Source organism: Pseudochaenichthys georgianus, chromosome 7 (genome assembly GCF_902827115.2).
Source record: "Pseudochaenichthys georgianus chromosome 7, fPseGeo1.2, whole genome shotgun sequence".
Taxonomy (NCBI): Eukaryota; Metazoa; Chordata; class Actinopteri; order Perciformes; family Channichthyidae; genus Pseudochaenichthys; species Pseudochaenichthys georgianus.
In genome coordinates this window covers 23,210,881-23,232,299 of record NC_047509.1, presented here as the reverse complement: position 1 = coordinate 23,232,299, position 21,419 = coordinate 23,210,881, and the positions used below count along the sequence as shown (strand labels likewise).

At 41.0% G+C, this 21,419-nt stretch overlaps 1 protein-coding gene across 4 annotated transcripts in view; it reads right to left on the bottom strand.

Moving 5' to 3' along the window:
* Window positions 1–3,792: 3,792 nt before the first annotated feature.
* clstn1 (calsyntenin 1) overlaps window positions 3,793–21,419 on the bottom strand; it is a 48,297-nt gene continuing 30,670 nt past the window's right edge. For 2 of the 4 annotated variants that reach the window (XM_034086472.2, XM_034086473.2), the window contains 14 exons: window positions 21,049–21,198; window positions 20,550–20,735; window positions 20,192–20,440; window positions 16,530–16,651; window positions 16,238–16,400; window positions 15,814–15,864; window positions 14,835–14,992; window positions 14,497–14,645; window positions 13,506–13,750; window positions 12,364–12,534; window positions 11,857–12,002; window positions 11,188–11,323; window positions 10,111–10,295; window positions 3,793–7,145 (listed from right to left, as the gene is read on the bottom strand). In XM_034086472.2, coding sequence (XP_033942363.1) covers window positions 6,951–7,145; window positions 10,111–10,295; window positions 11,188–11,323; window positions 11,857–12,002; window positions 12,364–12,534; window positions 13,506–13,750; window positions 14,497–14,645; window positions 14,835–14,992; window positions 15,814–15,864; window positions 16,238–16,400; window positions 16,530–16,651; window positions 20,192–20,440; window positions 20,550–20,735; window positions 21,049–21,198 — 2,306 coding nt within the window. In that variant the 3' untranslated portion in view covers window positions 3,793–6,950. The remainder of the gene's footprint in view (window positions 7,146–10,110; window positions 10,296–11,187; window positions 11,324–11,856; window positions 12,003–12,363; window positions 12,535–13,505; window positions 13,751–14,496; window positions 14,646–14,834; window positions 14,993–15,813; window positions 15,865–16,237; window positions 16,401–16,529; window positions 16,652–20,191; window positions 20,441–20,549; window positions 20,736–21,048; window positions 21,199–21,419) is intronic. The other 2 variants (XM_034086474.2, XM_034086475.2) reach the window with 1 other exon arrangement.

Genomic DNA, 21,419 nt, shown 5'->3' with positions numbered 1-21,419 from the left:
TGACCTTAGCTGGCATGTGGGTATATATATTAATACTGCCCATAATGGGCACAAGCAATTTTCACCCATTTATTAATTATTTGTTTTAAATGTGAGTGTTTCCTGTCCCCTAAACCTCCAGGGATGTACACAGTTTAATACTGGCAACTTCTTATTATGGGAAATACGAAAACGTCTTTTAAAACTACAACTCCCAGTAGAGACGTGCCATAGAGAACATGTTGCGAAACAGAATAGCCAGCATGTGTAGTTCTGGGGACGGGGTGGGGGAGGGGGGACGCGGTGGACACGTTCAAATCCAGTTTTGGACAGTCTGCCGTGGTTCCATCCCATTTCAAGTGCTGTTCGAGAATCGGCTTAACCCTCGGAGCACACTCTCCAATCACAGAGCTTGAGGACTATCACGGGGTTTGTCAAGAGCACATGGTGTAGTCCAAACGATAGCTGGGGATTCTGGGTAGTGTAGTGTCTTCTTCCATCCTTTACTCCTGGGAATGGACGCTCACATTACCTTTAAGGGCAGTCGACATAAACGAATGCCGTGCTTCCATGAGCGTCAAATCCCGACGCAGATGGGAATACATTGCAATCAGTTGAAAGCTATTTGCTCCCTTTATGACGCTGAAGGAGCCTAGGAGCGTCACAATTGGACGCCACGGACACTGACCAAAGTCGCTATTGGAGGCTTAGGGAGTGAGAGTGTGTTGCAAATCTATGCAGACTGCTGCAATACGTTTTTCATTAATTAACTGTCTCATCGATGTTTGTCTGAATGAATATGATACTATTAACAATCATATTATTCCTATCAGCTGTCAATCACTGTTAATAAATAATAATAATAGATTTAATTTGTTAGCGTTTTTACAGGTGCTCAAAGACGCTTTACAGATATAGTGAAGAACTGTTATGATTCACATATTCATTTATTATTGAATAAACTATATTTTTTGGAGGAGTTAATAATGAATGTTCATCAAGATGCTTGCTCACCCTCCTCCAAATTTGAAAAACAAGTAATGATATCATTATTGATATACAGTTACAACCTTGACTTTACATCAGAAAGAACAAACATTAAAGAAGTGACTAACTGCATCAGTTAGGGTTAACAAACGTGTATTCAGCTAAAACATATACATCGCTGCAGTTATTATCCAGTGGAAGGTCCTTACCTACTGGCCTAGTTAAATCAAAGTGGTTACTTTCTGTTGGCTGGGCAGTGTAGTTTTACACACCGTCTTATTTTACTTTTTCAGGACTTAAAACAGTTTTTTGGGGGCAGACCCCCTCAAAGAAAAAAATATATACACGCATACAAGGTCATCATCTTAACAGTTTGTTATTCTCATTGAGTCATCCGTGAGCAGAGCATCAAGTTGGCATGTCTATTACAGCTGAATGCGGCGATTACTATTTTACTATTTATTACTATCAGCAAAACGCCTCACAAACTTATTAAGATCAACAGCTGTAGTGTATGGGGGTTATTCCCTATCTTTATTCAAGAGCGTGGTATTTAAATTTGAGAGCATACTTTATGTATTTATTTCCCTCAAACTCTGTCCTCGCACTCAAATAGTGCCTGCTTGCACTTAGATTTGCTCTGCTTGTGCTCAAACTGTACGCTTGCACTCAGATATATTGCTGCTCAGAATTATTCTGTGCGCGCTCGAAACTTTTTCTGCTCTCAGAATTATTCTGTGCGCGCTCGAAACTTTTGTGCAACAATCCTGTCAAAATCCCTCAACCAATAGGAGGCCAGGTGTCTTTGCGGGTGCGTTCGCTTTACTTATTACAGCGTCCCGTCAGGGCGGTTACTCTTTGGTTTATAAACTCCAGCCCTCCACGGCTTTATAACATGTACTTCACTTGTTTGATTTACAACTTTTTTTGGGGGGGGGGGGGGGGGGAGCACAGTTAGTATATATATATATATATATATATATATATATATATATATATATATATATACCAGCACCTTACATAATAGCTACGTTCAGTGGCGTACTGGGACTAAAAATCAGCCCGGGAATCTCGACCGGCCCTCGTTATCGCTAGTAAATTGTCAACGGGGGGAGGGGGCAGCGCCATGAGAGCTCTGGGAGGGGGGATTGCAAGTGAATTTTCCGACCGGCCCACTTCTTCCTCCAGACTGTTGTTCTGCTCCAGCACTGTTGTGCTACGGCTTGGTTCGGCCCGACGCGAAGCGGAGTGTCGACAACCATATTGTATAGATATTCGTATATCACGGCCTGAAGTGAGCTATTGCATTTATAAAACGGTTACCACGTGTGGCTGGCAATGTGAAAGAAAAATACACACTCCAATTTAAATAGTTTTTATTATTAAATAATGATGTTCAAAATAAAATAGTCCCTCCGTTGCCTTCTGCATAAAACATAGTGCGAGGTGGTTGCTATGCAACAACACTAACAGCTAGAGAACATATTAGACAGACAACATTGTCGTCGTTTAGGTGCTTTTTTTTTTCTGGAGATAGGCACTTCTCAATCCACTCCTCCATAGTAAGGCCACCCCGGAGGTCGAAGTTAACCTTAAATGTTTCCATTTTAAGCTTTGTTAGTTAGTTAGTTTCGTGACGGACGTAACGTAACAGTTGTAACGGTTCTCAGACGCGGAGGGATACTGACTTGTGAAAAGTAACTACAATTATACCCGGGATATACGCTCATTATATCACGACTAAGAAACATCAGATTGCTTGATTTGAATTGTCCGTTTTATAAACATGTACTAACTGTGTTCCCCCCCCCCCAAAAAAAGTTGTAAATCAAACAAGTGAAGTACATGCTATGTTATAAAGCCGTGGAGGGCTGGAGTTTATAAACCAAAGAGTAACCGCCCTGACGGGACGCTGTAATAAGTAAAGCGAACGCACTCGCAAGGACACCTGGCCTCCTATTGGTTGAGGGATTTTGACAGGATTGTTGCACAAAAGTTTCGAGCTCGCACAGAATAATTCTGAGAGCAGAAAAAGTTTCGAGCGCGCACAGAATAATTCTGAGCAGCAATATATCTGAGTGCAAGCGTACAGTTTGAGCACAAGCAGAGCAAATCTAAGTGCAAGCAGGCACTATTTGAGTGCGAGGGCACTATTTGAGTGTGAGGGCAGAGTTTGAGGGAAATAAATACATAAAGTATGCTCTCAAATTTAAATACCACGCTCTTGAATAATAACCCCCATAGGCAGGGAGCTCTGCTCTGAACACCTGAACGGCCCGTTCTAACAGCTGTTCACCAGCGGTCCAGTCTGTGCCACAGTGACTCCGGACAACACAGTTAATATTAACGAACGCACCCGTAGGTAATGTAGCTGCTGAGCTAGACACTCATCGTGGAGCAGCAGAGCCTTATTATACATCCATGAGCAGAGCCGACAGGCAGGAAGACTCGAGCACACAGCTCACGCTTCATTATAATATATAAAAAAAGAACACCATGCGTGTCATGATGGCACATAGCAGTTTGCGGCCGCAGATTACTCCAGGTCCCAGACCCCCCCTATACCCCAAACATATTTTTATTGCAGATCTACATGAATCACACAAACGACCTATTTTGGATTCAAAACGGCGAATTTCGCCGAAAGGTGACAAGTTTGCATCCCTAGATGGATCAGGTACCAAAAAAAAGAAAATATTTTTTCCTGAAACTTTCCGAATCTCTTGACACATGTTTATGTATACTATAAAGACATGAAAAAGTGGATTTTGCTTAAAGGTGACCTTTAAAGTTTGATGATAGAAGAAAAACGAGTACAGACAGAAGTTATACCCCATCTCATCATCCTTTATTTTTGTTCACGAGCAAGCATCAACTTCACTACAATTTGCCTTTCAACGTGTAGAAAAGTGAGAGCAGCTCCAACAAGCACAAAGGAAGCATTCAACCGTTCTGAAAACATTGTCACCTTTCATTTTGAGCACATTTTAAAAAGAAAAGAAAAAAATATATATCTGGAGTGTTGTGGACGTGTGAAACAGACAATCTGATAATCAGTAGTGTGTTTCTTGTCGCACAACCCCACATGGAACGTACACAAACTTGTGGTTCATGCAAAGTAAATTCCCCTTAAATCTGAGTGTTATTACAGTATGGCTGCATTTCAGTTTGTTAGGCAGTGACATTCAAGTCAACCAAGTTACACTTAACGCGAGGGCTGATCGGAAAGCGTTAAACCCAGAAAACTGGACATGGTGGCATCACCGTGTGTCAGTGTGCACATATCAGTGACCCATGGTATTGTACTTTAGAATTGTAGATGAAATGTGGACATTAAGTGTTTGACGAAATGAGACAGAGAATTGAGACAGGCTTATACTCTGGTTCTTGTGAATTTCATGCTGCCCTCAAAATCATTTCCCAACCACTCAGGCAATAGGACACTGTTCAAAATGACCTTCCACTATATGCAAATAGACCAGTTTACAGTATACTCATGTATGCTGCCAAAGCAATTTCATAATGTACTGTACATCTTTTTAAAGGTGGACTCTGTCAATGATTTAGTACAATTTCTATAGAAGATACAATATGGATCTACTTCCTCTACACAACATGGACACATGACATCTATGTAAAACATTTTTTCACTTTAATAAACCTAGCAGTGGACTATTGTTACAACAAACGGAAACAAAATATAATCCCCAGCTCTGTAAGAAATCTAGCATTAAACAAATACAAATAAAAAACAAAAATGGCCACAAATAAAAAGAGCACAAATGAGTGTTTCTTTTGTTAGACCTGCTAATTGCGCTATGATCGGAAAAAGGCACTCCCATCTCTGCCGGCTCTGACCTGGCCACCTTTTTATCTAAAGTCCAAGTCATCATGGAGGGGAGACTGTTACTACATTTCCAACACAGACCTTTTAAAATTATAAATTATTTCAGCTTAAGAAAAATAACTGTGTGACTCAAACCCTCAACAGAAGCCGGGAAACCGTCTTTAAGAAAAAGAGCCTTGAATGAGTTCAATTGTGGCCTCCAAAAATAGATTTGCATGCAAAATACGAGACTCAAATCACAAACATATTTCAGGCGGATAATGCCACGTTCCATTCACTTTGAAGCTCCCAAATTTGTTCCGCTTTAGTTAATGCAGGTTTGGGAAAGGTTAACATTTTAACTTGGAAAACAAACACTAAGCGTGAGGGAATATTTGTATCTGGTTGTGTGAAAGATGTATACAACAGTGATGGACAATAGTGTCTGAGAGGAGATACAGGTTGCACATAGTTTCCCAATCAATTGTATAAGCTTTATACTAATACCAGAAGGAAAACAAGTTTACCAAATGTAAACAAATATCTGTAAACAACTCTACAGTACAGTTTCATGTACGATAAAATCTGGTGGTCTATGACCAAAATAATTCCTTTTAAGATTCAAACAAGAAGATCAATTTTAAAATATTTTCCTTTTGTAGTTTATGCATTTCAGGTGTAAGTCCTAAGATAAAGACTGTACAGATTTTGCTATAGGAAACCGGTTTATTATATCAGGTTAAGAAGCCGTGAAGAGACGTGAAAAATAAAATTGCAACAACTTCCTGAAATGTACTTTCATTTAATTTCTCCCCTCCAAATAAAAGCCAGTGACTGCACCACACATCCAAGCTGCACTAAAGCTCAGTCTCTGCTCTTTCAGGAGTTTAAAGGTTTATTTCCTCCCTACTTCCGTCAGTGCAGCAGGACAGGGTTACAGACACAGCTTTTATAGCAGCTGAGTCCAAATACACGGGCAGATAAATGTTTGTACCCATATTTAAAACCGCCCACAGTACCTGCTGGCCTTGTGTTTGTACCGTTTTACACTACATGTCCATTTGTACATTAGCTTTTCTCCAAGTATTATTACTCTGAACAAAAACAAAATCCCTTCTGTACAACAGTGAGATCTTTTGGGAATGAAATACACTGACGCCCGGAGTAGAGCATTGCTACCTGTGCAAGCAAAGCAGGGCAATGTATGAAGCTAAAACCATCCACCAGTCCTGCCTACCAGAAACAGAAATAAATGATTTTTCTCTTTGCAAAAAAAGACAAAATGGCCACCACTTTGTCATGGAAACCTCCGCTCAACAGTCCTGGGTTTCTCATCAAGAAGCAGACATTTTTTTTATACAAGCATGATGGAACAGCTTTCGCGGAAATTTAGCGACATGCTACAGCCTGTGTGACACAAATATTCTACATTACGAACTGCGTCATTTTAGATATTGGACCCCATTGAGTAGGCCTTCACTAACACATCGACTAATTACATGGTTTCTTTATATTTACAAAATCTTTAAAAAGCAATGTATTTCTCTACACATATGACTTCTCAAATATGCTCATGCATTAAAAGAATTTTAAAAAAGAAAAGAAAATGCGTTCTGCTCGTTGAAAGCATTGTTTTGTTTCGCTGCGGACTACAAGTCAAGAGAACTCAGGTCAAGCTTATACGTGAGATTAGCGGCGAACAAATCTAAAAGCATTATGCAAAGAATATACATTAGGGGGGAAAAAAGTCTCCATATGATCGCTTTACGTCTGAGAGAAAACAAAAAAAGTGCAGGGTTGGCTTCCTCACACAGTTCAGAACAAATGTAGGCCAAGCTTTCCTGGGAATTAAAATATAATAAATACAAAAATAAACAGTAAAAATCAGCAATCCGTGATGACTAAACTACACTGAGTACCACCACTAAGATAACAAAAGGAAAGCCTTGACCATATATACGCAGAAGGGAATTTTTCTTTAGCTTTTCTTTTTTCACATCATGGCTCCTTGTAGGGGGGGGTGTGTGGATGTGAGTGTGTGTGTGTGTGTGTGTGTGTGTGTGTGTGTGTGTGTGTGTGTGTGTGTGTGTGTGTGTGTGTGTGTGTGTGTGTGTGTGTGTGTGTGTGTGTGTGTGTGTGTGTGTGTGTGTGTGTGTGTTTAGTAGGTGAGGGTGGAGTCGTCCCACTCCAGCTGCTGCTGTCTGCTGGCCGCCTGCTGGTCCTCCGGCTCTGCCCCCTCCTCGTCTTCGCTGCTCTCTGACTCAGCACTCGTGATGTCATCTTCCTCCTCTCCGTCCTCGCTCTCCTCCTCCTCTTCCTCCTCCTCCTCGCTGCTGTGCTGGTCCTCGTAAGTCTGTGTTGAAGACAGAGGAAGAGGGTGGGGTTGTTAGTGAAGAGACACGAGAATAGATATATTTATAGATCAAAACCGCTGCCTGCCTGGATGTAGATTCACACATTTAGACCAGTACCAACTGACTTAGTAACACATCCTAACATCCTGCTGTAAATGTGTCGAATATGCAATTCTTAGAAAGTAATTGAGGCAATTATTTTAATAAAATATTAAAACCCCTCTTATTAAAACCCTCTTCCCTCTCTTGATTTGAAGTGAAATTATCCCAGGCAGTCTAAAGGCTATCATTTTTTTCTGACAGTGCTAAAAACACAATCCATCAAACATGTCAGGGCAGGGGTAGACATTAAGGGTAAAAAGCCACTGGCCCTCCGGGCCGGTGGAATTGTATTATCACTGGCCCCACCATTGTAACCACTGGCCCGGAGCATTCGTCCACCAAAAAAAAATCGACTAATGAAGAAAATTAACACATTTGTTGCAATAGTAGCCTAATGTATGCACTAACTACATTACTACTTGTACTACAACATTTGAACAATAAGTTTTTCCTCTTTTTCCTCAATTGTTCATATTTGGTTTATTAAAATAATGATATTGTGGTCATTGTTAAAAAATGTCTGCTATTATTATGAGTATTATTATTTGTATAATGCACTTTCTGCCATCCTGTCATTAGGAGTTAGACTTTATATATACAGTCTATGAGTTAGACATGTAATGGCTATGTAATTGATTTGATTAGAACCTTCATTATCCTAAACTGCTGGGACATTTCGCCAATACCTTTATATTGTCTACTCTTCACTTACTTGTCAGCATAAGTCGGCATTAATGTACAGAGCCGACAGAAGACCTTGGTTATACTGGCATCATATTGAGAGGTGCAGCCAGTGACGCGTCCTAAAACCAGGAAGTAAGCTGCTGGTTCCCTCGACAAAAAGCAATGGGATTTCTCCACAGGGTTTTGGAAAATAGCTGGAAATATATGCACGTTTTGTTCAGCCGGATAATCTCCACATGTCTACCCTACTTTTAGAATTTTCGAATCATAAATCTAAATCGATAGATTATAAAAGGGTTTTAGGACGCGTCACTGCACCACTAGAAGCCAACTCCATCGATCAAGCTGGCTGAAACTTTCTCTCCCTCTTCTTCTCATACTCCCTGTCACTCTCCTTTAACTCCTCTGGTGACTTTCTTTTATTTGAATATTGTTTTTTGCCCGGCTACCGCTGGTATTAAAAACATTTTGGCGAATGGTTAGGTGGCACGATAGTCTGTAGTGAAGGAGCGCGCTCACGGGAGCCTGCTCGCTCTGTGCTCCGCAGCAAACAGCCGTTTGCTTTTCACCCAACAACGACAACCGACTCACAAAACGCTATGTTGTAGCGTTAATAAATGAAACAATTTAACCAAATTGCTAGTCAAAATACCAATACCACAGGAAACATTTTTAAAGCAATATTTTTAGTGGCCCGAGTGGGCAAGTGGAAAGTACGTTATGCTGGTGTCTAAATAGTGCTTCCGGGCCAGCGGGCCATTTATAATGTCGAGCCCTGCAGGGTGTCCCGCCTTTTCCCCAAGTGCATTCACGTTGACCTGATGTAATACCATCATTATTTTTAAACAGTTTTTTTATTTTTTTTTCATAACCATAACTTGTTTTCTTGTATTAACTGATAACTGTATACTACAACTAGCCGTCTAAGAACGGCACATAAATATCAGTAATAAAACATATGCATTTGATCTCAACCTGACTGCTTTGTGATGCTTAGGACAAAAGAAAGAACATTTCTTATGCTAAATTCAGCATTTCTGGTTCTCACTAAACACTGTGTAAGATACCTTTGGATTTTTCTCATCATTTACTGCAGTTGAAAAAGGCTAGATTCCCCACAGCAGAGTTTAATTTGGGGTTCAAATGTGCGAGTCTCACTAAACAGGGATGTGATGCTCTGTTCTACTGCAACCAGTGATGTGATTCAGGCTGACAGTTCAATTTCCCTAAAGCAGCTGTAAATACTGCAGACGCATTTCTCTAGATTAGAAGACAGTAGTCAAAGAGTACCACGACTATTTTTGGAAAATAGTTGGCGATACTGCATTTTGTTTTCAACGGCTTTAAGCTGTGAACGGAGCCTTCATCTTCTCAGGATAAAGAACCAGACAAAAATGCAAAGTGAAAGCGAGGGTTAGAGGGAACGAATCTAAATGACAATGTGTCATCATTCTATCCATTACATTGTGCCTCAAAGTCTACTTCTTAATGACCAAAACACGTACTACTGCAACTTTTATTAGCGAGATAATGCTCCATAAATATCTTCGACAAAGTCTCTTCCCCCATGCCCACAGGGCTGCCAATCACAAAAGCTCAGATGAAACTAGGCCACAGTCACAGCATCAGCCCGAGCATTAGCAGGTAGAAAGCTGTAACCCGACCACATTTTGTTGAGAAGTGAAATACTCTTCTCCTTTGCTCAGGCTAATTACCAGATTTTTTTTAATGTGTTTGGAAAATACTGAATGTACTCTTCCAATATCAGAGTAGCACATGATAATAAAAGCCCTACGTAGCTGTGTACGTAACAGGATGTATGATTACCTAGTTCAGAGCGTCAGGACACACTGTTTTAGGCATATGATAGCAATGTGACAACGATTAACATGACGATTCAGCCTCTAGAGGGATAGGCACATGACTGTCATGTTTATTGCTTACGCAGGCCTTAGCTAATCTGAACTAAACATTGAATACTGCTTTGAACCGGTATTCTGCATTCTGCATTGTGACTGTAACACTCTCTTGTATATAAGCATGTCAAGGACACTATTCGGGGAACTATTTGTCCAACGCAGCTCTGTGTGACTACTAAGGATAATAAATACATGTATCCTGATATTGAAGACCAAGCCGGTGACGAGTGATATTTTTCCTAACAGAATGTATTTGTACCTCCATGGGGTTGACGGTGATGGTGAGGGCTGAGTCGTCCCAGTCCATCTCGTTCTCCTTGCCGCTCTCCTGGTCCCTCATGGTGCCCTGGTGTGCGGCTCGGACGCGGAACACGCCCAGGATGATCATAAACACCAGGAAGCTAACGCACACCACGATGACAATGGTGGCTGCGCTGGGAACGACTGTGATGAAGCAAACACACAGAATAAAAAGGTTAGATCATTTTTATTTGCACATGAAAACCCTGTTACAGCTCAATGTGTGGAGTCACGTCTCTGAGGAGTGTTTTAAGGGCTTCAGTTTCCCAGTGAGTCAGCCCTGATGCTAATGACTTCTTACTAAACTGCGGATGAATGCTTTCGGCAGCTCTAGGTGTGTGTCTGTCTTCCATTAAAACGCTTTTTTTCTGTCTCCCTCCAACCTTCTCCACTTTACCCCATATTAGCAGGACGGGGCCTCTCTGTGTGGCAGGCTTAGTGATCCTGACAGCCCAGAGGATTAGCCGGGAAATAAAAGGTTGTGCTCAGACCACCGCGTGTGCAGATGTCACAGACAGCACTCAAGTGTAATCCCTTAACTTGTGCCATAAAAAAAGGCAAATAACCAGTGTTTTCCTACGTGCCCTATTTCTGGTTAATAGATTGTAATCCATCCGTGAGCAAAGCTTGTTACACCAGAGGCCAAATGTGTTTCCTACAGCAACAACAAAGAGAAAAGATTACTAGTTGATTATTACGTTTGTTATTCATTTAAACGTATGAGTGGAATGCTGTTATAAGGTGACGGTTCAGTCAGCAATAGTGATCAAGTTCAACTATTATTTAACAAGATGTTGTTGTTTTCAGTCAAGATGTAAAGGATTTCTACATGTTGCAGCAGAATTTGTTAAGTGGCACTGAAACGGAAATTAATTTGTTTTTGTCTTCTTGAAAGGGAGGATCATTTCAACAAAATGGATGCATTAGGAGAGGTAAATAAAACGGTGGAAACAGTGTTGTTTGTATAATGCAAAGGACAAAGGCAGAAATGTTCTGTATTGTATTCTGAACCCTAACGTTTCCCATGTTGCAGTACCTGAGGCCTGGTGAGCGTTGACCAGGTTGTGCCCGGACAGATCCAGAGAGGCGTGATGCACAGGGTTGATGAAGTTGGGCTGCACCATGGCGTTGTTGGCCTGCTCCACTGGATTAGCTGTGTGGATTACATTAACCTAGAAAGAATACAAACACAATCTTTCACAAAAAGTTGCCGACAAATCTCCATTCGAGATGTAGCTCGAGCCAAATTAATGCTTTTTGGAACATTAGCGGTGCATGAGGTGGAAGAAGTATTTAGTATTCATTCAACTTGTATGTATAAGTAGCTTTACTATAATGTAAAATAGTCCGTTACAAGTCAAAGTCCCGCATTTACAACGTATTACATCAAGTTATACTTGAAGTAGAAAAAGTAAAAGCACTCATTGTGCACAATGGCCCATTTCAGAATCATCTAAACATGATTACACTGAATTATAATTGATGCATTTATCTGTTCAATACTTAAACTGTTGAAGAAAAATTAACTGACACAATATCTGCCTCCAAACTGTAGGAAATGGAAACAGTTAAGTGCGACTCCGTCAAAATTGTACTTAATTAGAGTACTTGAATGTGCTTAGTAATTTTCCATCACTGCTGCTTGCACTCCTCTTTGTGAATGCGTCACTGTTTTGTGACGTAGCTAACGCATGCTCAGTCGTACCTCGACCTTGAAGTCGTTGCTGATGTAGCGGCCGTTGAGTTCAGAGCAGACCAGTTTGAATTTCCTGTCAAAGAGAGCCTCTGTGTGCCAGTTCTTGTAACGGATGAGATGCAGGACCTGCTCGTAGTTTGCCATGGTGTTCACACCTGAAACACCCAGAGGAGAGCTCGTGTCAAAGAGAAATACGATCAGCAGTCATCAGAACGTCTCAGAAAAAGCTCTGTTAAGGAGTAGAGAATTGTTGCAGGGAAGCATGTTTCTAAAAAGAATGGGGTATATTTTAAAATGTATCTTTAAAAATCATAATCTGAGAGACAGTAGATTTGGTAACTATGACCTTAAATCAGTCTAGTTAACAATGCGAGTGTCTACGTTTTAAATACTTACACAGGTACATTATACATTTGTTCACATGCGAGTCCTTAATATTACTATTTTAAAGAATGTATTCCTTATACAAAGCCGATACGTTCATGTCCTGATATCAGTGCTGTGGGCTGTGTGTACCGGTGATGACGAGGCCCAGGTTAGAGGAGCTCATCTCCAGGCTGTGCTGCTGCAGCTGAGACATGTCCACCTCCAGACCCTCGTGCTCCCCGTTCAGCTCGTCTCCCACCACGCTCACTTCACAGGTGTCCAGGTTGTGCATGATCTCCTCTGACACCACGGTCTCTTGGACTGAATGAACAATGGAGGGGAAATATTCAGATGTGAGTAGGGATCTTCTCGAATTGAGGAGTGTCTGTAATGCAAGTTTGTTGTACGCCAACATCAATGTTGTAAGCTAAGGACAAGTACAGTACCCCAAACAACAAATATCGAAATGTTTCGCTACAACAAATAAAACAGTTTTAAAAAAAAACATTTAGAAAATAGAAAGTAGGCAAATCAGTCAAAAACTGTAAGGGTATTACTGAATAATTATATAATCAGCATAGTTTGGTTCAAATTAGGACACATCCCTTATCACCATCTGTTGTTTACAAAGTAGTTTGCAAAGTAATAAAGAAAAGGCTGCCATTTTGTGTAAAAGCTTTCTTTAAACCCTTTCAAAATGTACTTATTGTTTCCTAAGGATATTATATATCTATTTGAGTCAGAATGTGATGAGATCTTTGATTCTTGCTCATCTGCTTTAACATCTAGTTTCCTGAGGAAGGTGGGGCAGGGTAACGCAGGTAACAGCAGCAGATCTCAGGGAGTCCTTTTGTCCCATAATGCCTGCTGTTCACCACAGGACATTGCATCTCACTGTATCTGCGTCACGTCTATTGTCTGTGAACGTCTTAGCTCATATACGAGCAGATGGCTGGCTGCTCACAGCCCCTCCCATAAAGTAGTAAACAACTTATCTTTGCACCCTCCCTCTCTACTCTACCCAATCCATTCCGCCTTTAGACTTAATCCTCCAGATCACCTGCTAATGTACAGCTACACCACTATCAAGTGTGCAAGGTAATTTAACTAAAGCAATAGATGGAGCAATTAATTAATCACACTGCCTAAGACTAAGATTACATATGTGGCAGTATTTGTTAAGTAGAAATCAAACTTCCTAACAAAGAATACTAAAATGGGTTGGCTTTATTTCCATGTTCCTTAAAACAGAATCCGGTGTTAAAATAAGGGCACGAGTGCATTTCTCATACCTGTAGGGTCATCATCAGTTCCCTCTGCTGCTTCAGATTCAGCATCAGCCTCCACCTCGCGGGTGATGGTGCTCACGATGCGTAGCTCGGGGAACAGCGTCACACCTTCCTGGCTCTCGAATTCTGCGGCGCTGCGGGCAAAGTGATCGATCCCGCTCAGGCTGATCTTTGGCTCCTCGGGCTGCAGCACCATCACATAACCTTCAGCATCTGGCACTGATACGCAGGACTCCTCGTTGAAGCATCTGCGGGAAGATTTGAGTTGAAATACTTGGGAACCTGGATCTTTGACACTTTTTTATTAAATTGCTGGTTTTCCCTCTGCTTTGAAAGGCAAAAAGGGGCATTTTAAGAATCTTACAATCTAAAATTGGAGTCAATTCTCATTTCGCAGTTATGCAACCCATCTACCTATAAACTGCTCATTATACTGTGTCTCCACGTTTGTTAAGATGTACACAAACAGCTGGAGGGTTGCATTCACAGGTAGAAACTTAAAGTATAATGAAAATTGAAAAAGATTGCCTCATTTATCATTCCACGATGCAGATCTTTGCATATGCAAATAAAAAAAGCAGCGTTTCTGCAGCACTAACTGGAACGGATCTTACTGTAGGCTCAGCAGAAACCTAGGTCTGAATAAATTGCTTTCATACATCATTTGTAAACACGGAGCAGATTTGTTATTCACAATCCAGTCTCTGAATACATGATTGTTGTTAAGAAAATCTACATCAAAGAGAACTGAAAAACTAAATGCAAAATCCTACAGCTCATCTGTCATTCTCCAAGCCTGAAACATTTGTATGTGTTGTCTCTTTGTTATGGAAATTACAAAAAACTACTGACCTCTATTTTACCTCATGAAACCATCCTCACATTTAAAGCAGAAAGATGAACCCTCTCTAAACCTGTCACATACTGCTGCTGCTGACTAACAAATGACTGACATTGAATATGAAGTATTTTTGGGATCTTTTTGGCTACTTACTTGACGGTGGTGGAGATGCGAAGGTGCCTGATACCAGGTGTGGGAAACTGGCGAGAGTTCAGGTAGGAGATGTGCTGCATGACCTTGTCAAAGGCATAGATGTCGTCTCCCTCCACGGTCAGAGAGGACTGGTTGGGGTTAAACTCAACCTGAGAGGAGAAATTAGGTGACTGAGATTTGAGGCAAGAATGGTTAACCCCTCAGTGCTAACCTTAGAGCTGAAATGTTAAATTCATGTCTAACACAGTTGACTTTTCTTTGCTTCCCCCACTAGGATAACCTCAGAGGTTGACTGGCTGAGTGTGTTTTGTGTCTCTAAATCACTGCGTTCTGCTCACCTTGACAGCTGAAGCTATCTCCTCAGGCAGCTGCACGTCCAGACCTTCCTTGCAGGTGTACAAACAGTCGATCACCTTCTTGTTCTCCAGCTTGCCAGAGCGGATCATCAGCCCCGCTAGGTTGCCCCGGAAGAACTGAGCCATCTTAGCATTTCCACCTGGACATATCACAACAGTGATGTGGAAAGTAACACACACACAAAGAGTTACTCAAGTGTATATTCCACAGACTTCACCATTTCTGGGCTGGTGATTGAACCATGCCATCTCAATGTGCAATGCTGGCGTGAATGGCGTTCATGCAAGTTAGTATGGGTGCCCTGGGGCCACGAAAAGGAGACAGTGGGGATGATGGATGAGCTTTTACATGCCTTAAACATGCAACATCTGCATTAACAGGGTGAACCGCTGCCTTACTGTGAAATAAAAATGACTGGTCACAGCCATCCACAGTGTGTGTGTGTGTGTGTGTGTGTGTGTGTGTGTGTGTGTGTGTGTGTGTGTGTGTGTGTGTGTGTGTGTGTGTGTGTGTGTGTGTGTGTGTGTGTGTGTGTGTGTGTGTGTGTGTGTGTGTGTGTGTGTGTGTGTGTGCACTGCAGTAGCTCTGTTATCTGATATGGAGGAGTTGCTGCTTCTGACCCAAAGGTCATGTTATGAAAGAACAGTCTGCAGGAGCAAAATGCTGCAGCCAGGTCAACATGTCATGCTCATGTAATCAATGTTCTGCGCTGCTTGTGTATCTGGTTGATGTAGTGAGAGGAGTGTATGAATGAAGAATTAAGAAAATAAAAAAACAAATGCAATACACAGGCAGATAAAAGGACAATCATCCATGCTGCATCATGCTCCAAACATATCTGTCTGTATCTAGAATGTGTAAGAATCATTCTAGTCGTAATGGTATGATAATGCAGTTAGCATGGTGGGACATTGTGGACACATGGACATATTTAAGGAGTAAGGGAAAGATTTGAGCAACCTGAGGTGGGCTCAGAGACTGACTCAGTGTCATTGTCATGTCCTGAGTTGTCTGTAAAGGACAGAAACAAGAGAGCAAGGAGAGACAGGGAGGAAGGTTGAGGATCTGTAGCAGAGACTTCAACGCTAAATACAAAGCCACGGTGCATCATTTGAGAAATAATTCATACAATAACGTGCACATCACTAGCACTAATCAACACATATAATGACAGATTATCAGGTAGAATTAAAGCTTTTACTAAATCTTTTTAGTAGCCACCAAAAAAGGCAAAATGTTACACAAACCACAAAAATGCACACATTCTCTAGAATGTATTTGTGCTTCTGACTTGTTTATAAGTTAATACACTTTATCCCAAAACTGAAATATGGTTAATTTAACGTTAAAGCATTCCTCCAACAAGAGATAGTGAAGAGTGTACCTTGCCAGCAGGCACCGATGGTGAGCTGGGATTCGATCTTGGAGGAGTGCAGTGGGTAGTCCTCTGTGACCAGGAAGGGCTCGAAGGTGGTCCCATCCACAAACAGAGACACAGTGGGGAACTCGATATTCAGCACATAGTGATGCCACTCTTTGTCACAAGCCTGCGAAGAACATGACGGAGGGAATTAAGAACTGTAAGATGGACTGAGAATAGCACACCTACTCTTAGCGAAATATCGCGTAACGCTATCATTCTCTAAAGACAATGTTTGGTGTTAGCAGCAGCTGACCTGGTCGAGCTTCCAGTGGAACTCGGCTGGTTTGTAGTTCTCGGCCTCTAATGGGTCCTGGCGGAGGAGCATGATGAGCCTGCAGTTGTGGACGTACAGCGAGTAGTGGTGTCTGTTCATCTCTGCAGGGGAGAATAAAGAGAGGAGATTAAGATATGAAATAGGGCTGCAAAACAAATTAAACCGGTTTTATCCTTTTTAGACTTTGAGCGTGTAATTCATGCCTTTGTTTCTACGCGTCTAGATTATTGTAATGCACTTTATGCCGGCCTAAACAAGACCTCGCTGGCACACCTGCAGCTTGTACAAAACACTGCGGCTCGGCTGCTTACAGGAACACGTAAGCATTAACACATCACACCAATTCTGGCTTCCCTCCACTGGCTTCCTGTGCATTTTAGAGTTCATTTTAAGATGTTATTGTTTGTTTTTAAATCGCTTAATGGGCTGGCCTCTCTACATCTCCGACCTCCTACAGGTGTACACCCCCTCACGGGCTTTGAGGTCGGCTGATCAGCTGCTGCTGCTAGTAGTCCCTAAAACCAAGAAAAAGACCAGGGGAGACCGAGCCTTCTCAGCGGTAGCCCCCAGGCTCTGGAACGACCTGCCCCCCCCATGTCAAATTGTCGCCCACCCTCCAAACTTTTAAGTTGCGCCTAAAGACCCACCTCAAGACCCACCTCTTTTCGAGTCAGTTTGAGCTATGCTCTACCTATTTGTATGCTTTTATTGTCTGTCCATAGCCTTTGTGTACCTTGTATTAATTAAGTGTGCCTTTTATCTTTTCTTATGTGTGCCTTTTATCTATTATTGTAATATTATATTTTATTATAATGTTATGTTTGCTGTGAAGCACTTTGGTAAACCCTCTGTTTTTAATATGTGCTATAGAAATTGGATTGGATTGCAACAAACGACAATTTACATTATCGATTAATATGCATATTCTAGAATCTAGATTGATTGATTAATGGTCTGCTCAAAAATAAATAATAAATATCAGAAAATATCTATCCTAGTGGCAGTCCATCAAAGTGTCTTTTATATGTTTTGTTTTTTCAGTCTAAAACCCAAAGAAAACTGAGGAAAGCAGGAAATCTAAAATGTTCTGCAAATTGTTGTTAAAAGTTACAATAAGGATTTATAGGATCATCAAAATAGCTGCAGGTATTCTTTTCTTTTTTAACTGCCCCACTTCAAGAGTAGAAAGAATGACATGTACATGCTTCAGTACTTTTCAATCAAAAGTGGTATAACTCCATAAAAGGCACTGAGAAGCGAAAACACAACTGAAACATATCACATGAAATTGTGTAGGCTATGGTCCTTTTGTTAATTTAATGTTAACAAATGATGACTAAACAAATGAGGGCAGTAAATGAGTCATGGTAAGTTACAAGCACAGACCTGTCGCCGTGAGCTTAATGATTAAACACATGATTGCCATGGCCCTCCTTGTTCTTTTGATTGACAAACATGCCTCGACAGGTTCTCAAAGTGGCAGAAAAGATCTCTTTGAAACCAGTTCCACGGCCAACAGATTTTACCGTATGGATTGTTCTCTGAGGAGGAAGTCAAATGTCACAGCTTATCTGCACATGAACACAAACTGGCTATTAAGCAGATATTTACAGTACTTTTCTCATTATGCATCGATAGGCTTAGTCTATTGCAATATCTGACAAAAATCTGTGACATTATATCCAGCACTATAATTAGAGAGCATCTGCTATCGGTTCACAATTTCAAATGGACGGCGAGGTTCCTCCATTAACAGACTAAAAGGCTGAATCTCCCTTTCATTTAGATAAATAATATCTAAGCGACCGTGATATATATCTAAGATAATCTACAACAGCAACAAAAGGCCACCCTTTTAGGAACATCACTTTTTCATTTTTCAAAATGAAAATATAATTGATTTGCTGTTAGTTGACATATTGATGAAATGTCTCATACTGGACTACAGGTAATTCTTCTTAAGTAATGTGCTACATTTCACCCAAGGCAGGGATGTAACTACATAATTGCCCTCTAATATGGATAATTTGCTATATTTATATTTTATATTATCCATATTAGAGGGCAATTATGTAGTTACATCCCTGCCTTGGGTGAAATGTAGCACATGACTTAAGAAGAATTACCTGTATTCCAGTATGAGACATGTATTCAATTTCTTAACTAACAGCAAATCAATTACATTTTCATTTTGAAAATTGAATGAAAAATGTTTATGTAAAACATTTGCTGGACCCAAAATTACAAATGTTAAGGTTCATGCTTTATTCTGCTTGCTTTTTTGTCATAACAGCAATATTTGAGGGTAATGTACGTGGCTGGTGAGACTCAGACACACTGAGGCATATTAAGCTCTCTCGTGTCCTCACATGCTACATTATTTGTATAGATTTAACTGAATAATACATTTATATACAAAACAACAATTGTGAAGAAAAGATGAATTTGATAGTGAACATAATTGATACCCCCATTCATAGGGGGTATTATTTATAGAGGTCATATTTATGGTCCAAATCTGATGTCCACGCTTCGCAGTGTCAGTGTTTAATATAAAGTGTCTGTCTTAAGAGCTAAAGACTCAAATGAGGAAGAAATTAGCTAAATGTCGAGTCACTTCTCTTTCTGTGGCACTGCGCTGAATGTTATGAATGGTGCTTCGATCACGGGTGAGGGAGCTTCCTGTTCAGCGCACAAAGGTTGTGATGTAATCCTTTATTATATAAGCGGTCAAACAGAAGCTGATGAATGGCCTCTCGCTGTCCATGGCAGAGACTTTACAGTCAATATGAAATAAGAAGCTTGTGACTGCTTGCAAAATGTCCAACTGGTGACCAATAGGAAAAGGTAGGAAGTTTCCATGTGAGCCAGCTGAGCATCAACACTGATTATAGCCTGAAGTTACAACATTTATTTTATTGGCACATTTTCAGACACCATATGTGCCGCAATAATGAGTATGCCACATTGACAGTCTAAAACGATGCATAAATACATTTTATGTTTTTTTTGTTCCGCTTCAATGTGTTTCTGGCATTAATGTCCAAATACCAATCTGTAGTTTTTGAGTGTATGAATATGTTAACATAAAAGTTAAACGTTTTACTTGAATTTGATAAAAACTAAATAAAAATGTGTTGGGCTATGTAAACAGCCATCAAACATGGTACGATGTAGCGATACTCTATTTGAATTAGTACAATTCTATTGCCATTTAATGCAGGAGTGATAGCAGGTTTATATCTATACCATCTATATGGTAGGTTGGCCACTCTTGCCTTTTGCTCTGCATGTTTATTGTATGTTTTGCCTACAAACCCATACCAATTTATTAAACACTGATTAAATGGTAAATGGACTGTAGTCATATAGCGCTTTATCCAGTCTAACATACGACAAGACATCATTCACTAATGTGCCCTTTTGCTCAGATCTGGGTAAAGTATCGTGCCCAAGGATCTGCACAGGGCTGGGATCAAACTCACAACATTGCAACTGAAAGGCGACTGCACTCCCTCGCAGCCACAGTTGCCTGAAAGCCAAACTGGGGGATTTGATCAGTACAAATGCATCTAAAATCAGATATATAATATAATAATATCAGATATAATATCAGATTACCATCGTCACCAGGATGTTACCTGTCTTGTCAGAGTTGCAGAGGATAGTCTCCTTCTCGTGGGCCCCGGGGCCGTGTCTCATCCACACAGAGATGGTGAAGGGCTCCTTCAGGCTGGTGCTAACCATGCCTTCGGGAACCTTGATGGCTTGAGTGCCGTTAAACTCAAACACCTGGTCGCTGTCGTGCCCGTTGTCTGTGGGCAGGCCGACGGTCCAGTTGGCGGCGCTGCTGGGTGCAGGCAGAAGCTCCATGGTGCCGGTGCTGGCTCCTAACAAACCATCAAATAGCACAAAGGCAATTAGAAAGATTAATTAGTATTCATTTTATAAAAAAGGGACTCATTACCGGTAACCATTTCCAGTGGCACAGGTACTTACCGCACAGCTTGTGCAGTGACTTCTCAGAGTAGGTATCACGGTCACAGCCCTTTCCAATATGGTTGGTTTCCAGTTCAATGCTGGCTCGGATGGACGTGATTGGCTCATCACAGGTCTCCAAGTGCATGCTGGGGAAAAGGGCCAGGCTGCCTGTGCCAGGCTCATATTCAATCCTCTTATTGAAGCCTTTTGGATGAAAGCAGAGAGAGAGAGAGAGAGAGAGAGAGAGAGAGAGAGAGAGAGAGAGAGAGAGAGAGAGAGAGAGAGAGAGAGAGAGAGAGAGAAGAATGAAAAGATGTCCTTCAGCACAGCACCGCTATCGCGTGAGCTGTCAATATAGGGGCTGTCAATAGCAATTACTTTATAAGAAGTACTTCCATTCTTACAAACATGATAAAGGCCTTGAGGCTTAAAGGAATCAAATAGCCTTGTTGTCTATGGCATCCACCTAAACAGTGATGGTTGGAGAGTAACAGGGATCAGAGGAAAGCTTTTATACCTTGCCAGCTGGGTTTGCAGGTGGGCTTGACGCTGATCTTGACCAGAACATCCTCGGAGGCACGGTTCTTTCCACAATCGTAGGCGGTCACAGTCAGCTTGTACATGCGCTCCTTGCCGTAGCTCAGTTTCTCTGTGTTCTTGATAAAACCTGTGTGAAACAGAAAAAATGAGAGAGCGCCCTTTGTTTAATGCTCCAGCTGCACGAGGAAAGTAATAAAACACAATTTGGGCTACTGAACAGCATGCCAAAACAAAGTTATTTTAATTATTTTAAAAAGCTGCCAAATTCAAATGTAATTTTCTGTCAAGCTGAATGAAAAGTGCAATATATATTATTGACTTCTCTTTAGGGCCACATTAGGATATTTT